Source organism: Phoca vitulina, unplaced genomic scaffold (assembly GCF_004348235.1).
Source record: "Phoca vitulina isolate PV1807 unplaced genomic scaffold, GSC_HSeal_1.0 scaffold24, whole genome shotgun sequence".
Lineage (NCBI taxonomy): Eukaryota > Metazoa > Chordata > Mammalia > Carnivora > Phocidae > Phoca > Phoca vitulina.
This window is the reverse complement of record NW_022589727.1, coordinates 23,553,776-23,559,775: the sequence shown is the minus strand read 5'-3', so window position 1 is coordinate 23,559,775 and position 6,000 is coordinate 23,553,776. Positions and strand designations below refer to the sequence as shown.

At 59.4% G+C, this 6,000-nt stretch overlaps 1 protein-coding gene across 1 annotated transcript in view; it reads right to left on the bottom strand.

Annotated features, from left to right (window-relative positions):
• The window catches only part of EMILIN2 (elastin microfibril interfacer 2), a 49,678-nt gene continuing 43,678 nt past the window's right edge, over positions 1-6,000 (bottom strand). Inside the window, exons 6-8 of the mRNA XM_032421455.1 lie at positions 5,253-5,285; positions 4,609-4,737; positions 1-1,630 (exon numbers count right to left, since the gene is read on the bottom strand). Of these exons, the coding sequence (XP_032277346.1) occupies positions 1,293-1,630; positions 4,609-4,737; positions 5,253-5,285 (500 nt within the window). The 3' untranslated portion in view covers positions 1-1,292. The remainder of the gene's footprint in view (positions 1,631-4,608; positions 4,738-5,252; positions 5,286-6,000) is intronic.

The following is a 6,000-nucleotide window of genomic DNA, read 5'->3' as shown; positions in this document are numbered from 1 at the left end:
TGTTTCTCTGATCCGCATCTTTCCCTGGGGCTCTAGGGGGACTTGCCTCCCCAGGGGCACTTGATTGGCCAACAGATTTTACCAACCTGATGAGCAGGGACCATCTGAAGCTAAGGGTCTTGTGTCCTAGAGGTTTCTTTGGCTGCTGATAAAGGAGCAACGTGCCTGGGCTTCCCTGGAACAGAATGTGCTCTCCATGGGAAGATTCCTGCTTTTCTCCGATGATCTCAGCTTTCAGTGTGATCAGTTTTATGTTGGGCCTCTTGTTGCCTGGGAACCTGAGAGTCAAAGCCGCATCTGCTGTGAGCTGTGCAGCGAGCAAGCTCATTAGCTCAGGCAGCTGCTGATTAGATGAGAATTTTAAGCATCCCCTGGAGGAGCCCCTCTTTAGATGTGGGGATCACAGGGGGGCCTTGACCTCCAAGCACATCTGGTTTTTCATAAGCAAAAAAAAAACACAACCCAAGTGTGTAGCTTGCATAGTGAGGGGTAACAATTATATGGTTGAGATTGATTTATACAAGCTTGCTTTCTACAGCCATTTAAAAAAGTCAATTACCTTTCTGCAGTTTGTTTTTAGCAACACCTCTCAATCCAGAAGGCACCAGACTTCAGTAACTTGAAGTGGTTTTACATCTTTATTGACACTCCCTGTCTTTGCACTTCACATGTACACATCATTCAAGGAGCCCCCCAGGCTGCACAGTCTCCCAGCCTGCCTGCACCGCTGGGCCAGGGCCTGGAGCGCGAGGTGGAGCCAGCCCAGGCCAGCCTGCACCTTGCCCCCAGGTCTCTGTGGTGGCACGTGCAGCTTCAGCACTTGAGTGTTTAACCTTCTCCTGCAGGCGCTGTGAATAAAGACTGTGGCCACGGGCACCACCTGGCCTGCCCTCATCCCCTCCGCCCTGTGGCCCAGCAGCTCTCCCTCCTCCAGCAGCAGGTCGCGCTCCGCAGTGGGCACCCGATCGGCCCCACGCAGGCCCCTCGAGCAGAGCTCCTGCCGATGCGGCACCAGCGCTGGGGGCCGCAGGGGAGGGAGGACCCCGCTCCTCAGGTAGCTGGGCGCAACGACAGCAGGCCGTGGCCCCATCAGGCACATGTGTCCTCGCCACCCGCCGGGGAACATTCAGGTGTGTGGCCTCGGCAGCCACGTCAGGCCTGAATCTCGGGGGAGGGGTTGGGATGTTCACAGAAGACTAGACCAGTGCTCCAGTTACATACATCAGAAACTGCATATATTAAAGCTTCCCAGTTCTTACGACTATCTTTCCCAGTACCTTTCCCCAGCCACCCTAGAGGTGAGAAAGGAAAGGATATAAGAAAACCCCACTAAACGTGGAGTACATTTCATCAAAGTCCGTGTGAGCCAACCGGCCCCCAGTCACCACGATGTTGACACCATCTCCTGCCTTCAAGTGCACGATGAGGTGGAACGCCCCCGGGCCCCCACAAGTGTGCAGAGCCCCCTGGGGCCGGTGGTATTCCAGGAACTCCCTCTTGTAGCCGGCCGTGTGCAGCTGGGCCACACTGGCATTGGAGACCGACAGGACAGCCTCCACGTACGCGTCCCTCTCAGGAGTGAGGGTGGCCGTGATCAGGTAGCGCCCATCATACGGAGCCGTGAAGATGCCTGGGAGGAGGAAGGCAGACACTCGTGTCCTGGGACACCATCCCTGCACCTTTGGGACAGGTTGTCCGTTAACCCAGCTTTGGGAGACTAACGATCTGTTTTTCCAGGACTGTCCCAGGAGACAAACCGGGAGAGTTGGTCACCCGACCCATAGAAGGCAGGCTGATCTGAAGGGAGGTGGCCCCTTTCTGTACTTGAACCTGCCCTACGCCCACCCAGCGACAGACCCCCTTAGCTGGCACTGCCCTTTGCAACAAACCCAATCCTCACGGTGAGACCCCGTCTTCTGCTTGTAACTTCCAGAAGAGGACAAATACTGCCAAACCCCCAGCATGTGGTACGATCACCGTAACTCACCTCCACCCAGAGCAGCCCTCAGAAGAACTTGCCCCCCGCAGTTGTGCAGGGAGAGAACTAGCCAGCCTTGCTGGAAGAGAGCTCAGACCCTCTCACATTCCCGGCAGCACGGCATACCCGCCTTCGCCGTGCTGTGTGTGCAGCACCGGCGTAAAGACTCCGGGCTGGGGCCCAGCCCAGAGCCCGCTCCTACCTCCCCTAAGGTTTAGTGGGGCGGCACCAGCTGCCCAGATTCTGGTTGCCATTTGGGAGTTTTATCCAGCATGGAAAGCACCCCAAGACCCACTTAGAATAAGCCTCACAATGTGTGTGCTGGGCACAGAATCTACGAAATGTTTGAGTTGCTTCCTGAGGAGACGGGGCCAAAAAGAAGCCACAAAGCTTGTGGGAGAGACCACAGCCAGTCCTCATGCAGAAGAGCCAGCTCCTTGTCTTGGACCAGTATACAGGTAGCATCCATTTATGGCCAGAAATAAGCTGGCATTCATTGAGCCAATGACCCACAGGTTCTGGGCCTGGGGAAGCAGTGCTCGGAGGTAAGGAGATGGCATGAGAAAGAGGAGATAGATTTGTAGATGGACCATTTGCAAAGCGACAACTGGCCCCAAAGCCAAACGAGGTCGGAACCCGCACCAAATGCTTGCAGCAGCCACTTCCCCTGGGCTGTGGGGAGGGAGCTAGACCTGGACGCTGACCACAGGCCAAGAGTGACAGAATGGAGGGCCCAGGAGCTGAGAAGGAATCTCGGGGGCCGGGTCTTCATCTGCCCTGAAAAATAGAAAATGCCAGGCCACCCTGCTCTCTTCCCCAGCTTGTAATGGTGAGTAATCTGAAGCTCCACAGTCTTCCTGAGGGGCACCTGGACCCTGAAAACAGACCTGGTCCCAGCACTCCGGGCCCATGGCCTCTTTCCTCGCTTAGAGACTGCCTGTGCTGAGTCCATGCTCAGGGTCCCCCAGAATTTCCTTTACTGAGGACCTGCTCAACGAGAGAATACAGTTCTGGGCTGGGCATCCTGGAATGTGCCAGAAATGTGCCACCGTCCCTGCTTGCCAAGACCACCTGACCTGTCAGGGTGGACAAGCTATCCCCACCACCGAGGCAGCATGGAGTGAGGGCTCCAGGAGGAGGCTGCATTTGAGTAAAAAATAAAGGTCTCTGAAAGCAAAGACACTTCTTGCACCCTGGCCTGCCTCTGTGCCTCAAGAGCAGGTTAAAACTGCAGAGTCCTGGGGCGCCTGGGTGGCTCAGTTGGTTAAAGGTCTGCCTTTGGCTCAGGTCATGATCTCAGGGTCCTGGGATCGAGCCCCATGTTGGGCTCCCTGTTCAGCAGGGAGTCTGCTTCTCCTTCTGCGGCTCCCCTCATGCTCACGCGCTCAAAATCTTTGAAAAAAAAAAAAAAAGTCCTGCGCTTGACTTCAACTGGCCTGGAGGATACTTGAGTTCCATTTTTTTCAAGCTCTGCAGGTTATTTTTATGCTCACTAAAACTTAAGAACCACTGTGGGATTTATTGGACGGCCACGCAGGGCAGACATGAGGGTGAGGGCTAAAAACTCTGCTGAGAAGGAACCCCGTTTCATCTGCCTCCTCATAACCTCCCTCAACTCCCACCTGCCGTCACACCCACGTAGCTCCTGGGCGAGGACCCGTGTGGGCACCTCAGCACGCTGGCGCTTGATGGGCTCAGAGACCAGCTTCTCAGACTCTGGGGGCTGCTCGGGAAAGGCCGCCCAGCTGCGTGGGCCCTCAGCACCTGCGGCGGGGCTCTGCCCTGACCTGCCCCGGGCCCACCTGGAGCTGTACTGCCCTCCGTGCTGCCCAGGGGCTCGGCAGGGAAGGGGGGCCCTGACCCGCCTTCCCTTCATATGGGGGACAAGATGCCCGTGTCTGGCCTCTCAGGAAGGCTCTGACTCCAGTCTCCGGGGACAAAGATGGACAGAAGCCCAGGCTCAGGTGTGACGGAAAGGAGGAAGCCTACACCGCAGGAACCTGAGGTGACCTCGGTCCTCACTCTCGTCAGGGGCTGGGGAACAACACAGATGCCACAGGCAGAACCCAGGCCCACAACTGAAGTCGTTCTGGTCCAGAGCAGGAGACCCCACAAGCAGGGTCTGGCCCCTTCTGGAAGGAATGCTGTCCCCTTTCTCGGCTCTGTTCATAAACAACAAGCTTCTGAAGGAGACAGGGCAGGGGGTTGGTGTCCCGTCTGTCCTGTCTCGGTGTGAGGACAACAGGACACTGAAGAAGGCCTCTCGCTGGCATGGAGGGACAGCTGGGGGTGGCCGGGGCGCAGTAACTGTGGTGGGCAGAGCTCCACGACCTCCACCAACAAGTGGAACGGCGCTTCCCATGGCAAGTGCCGAGGGCTGGTATGCTGATCTCATGACTAGAAAATGTCACCGCACACCCCCCCACCCTGCAGCCTGTGAGCTGGAAACCCCCATCAAACCCCACCAAGTGGGGAAGAGCACCAGGCGCCAGCTGGTCCCTCACGCGCCCGCAGCTGCCCAGGCATGTCCTCCAGCGCGGCGCCCCCACCCCACCCACAGGCCCCGGGGAAGCAGACGGGACCGGGGGTCCCACTGGCGTTGGGAGACAGCGCACGGTCTCCGAGCTTACCGGTGTTGGGGTTGTACACATCTCCGTCGTTCACCAGCACTTTGTTAAAGAGGACGACGCCGCCGTCGCTGGGGAAAGGCTTCTGAGTGAGCCCCGCAGAGAAAGACACCAGAGAAGGCACTGGAACCCCTGGAGCCGAGGGGACGTGGAACATTCGCAGGGGTTAGAGGGCAGGGCCTGGAGCACTGAGGCCTGTGTGCCAGGCTGGACAGGCAGCCTCACCCGTACTCTTCCGCCTCAAGGTGGTAAAGCCCGTGGGACGCGCACTGGCCGGGGGTGGACACGCGAGGCCGCATGCACGTGTGAGAAGCTGTGTGACACCGTGCCCACCCTGAGCCCCCGACACCCGCACGTGCGCAGGGCGGGAACCGGGACGCTGGGCGCGGCACCAGGCAGAGACCCGGCCGCGGCGCCTCTCGGCCAACTCCGCGAGCTGGCTGCGGTATGAGGGCAAGTCCTTGTCTCGGGCATGACTCTGACCCTCTCTGAGGAGCAAATCTTGGCGGGGGGGAGGTCAGTCCAGTAGGCTGCGGTCTCCCCCTCAGCTGGTGGACCCCGGCTTCCACCCACACTAACAGCCCAGAGGGAGCAGGCGGGACACGCCGGGGAGGGGCAGAGGCGGCCTGGTCCCCCAGCACACGTACCTGGGGAGGCTACCGGAGGGGAGTTGGGGTATCCTGAAAAACAAAATGGGGTCGAATGTCAAACAGGAGCCCCGCTTTTTCTCCCTGCTCCTCACGCTATTTCTTTAAATAGACCAAGCAAGCACCCCCCGCCCCGGCAAGCTGCCTTCCCAGAAGGAGAGGCACAGCTGTGCCCCCGCGGTGCCTGCTTCCTCACTGGCCCGCTTCTCCCGCCCAGAGAAGAGCCCTAAGGGCAAGCTGGCTGGCGGAGGAAGAGAAAGAGGAGGCTGGACGGTGCTTGCGGCGTGACTGCTTGGATGGGTGGGGGGTGGAAGCGCGGATGGACAAAGGGCCAAACGGCAGGAGAGGCGGTACAGACAGCCGTAATGCCTGGCACGTCCGGGCAGGCACAGTCGCCTGGGGGAGAGCTGTGATGGCTGCAGCTTGGGGTGGCTGAGCAGGAACCAAGCACCGTGCCTCCCTGTGTCCCCGGCACGGACCCCGCCTGCCTGGCAGCCATGGCGCTTCAGGGGCCCTGGGTGCGCCAGCCCCTCCCGGCTGGGGTCAGCCTGCTCCGCTTTGCACTGCCCTACGCAGCACCCTCCGCTTACCTGTCCCCGCCCCGAGCCTCCGTTCCCGCACGTGTTAAACGGGACTACTCTGGACTGCACAGCGCCGTCAGGACAGCTACAGCAGCCCCAGCACCTGATTCAGTCCCTGGCACGCAGCAGGAGTCCCACACCTGCTCGCTCCCTTTTTCTTCTCCCTC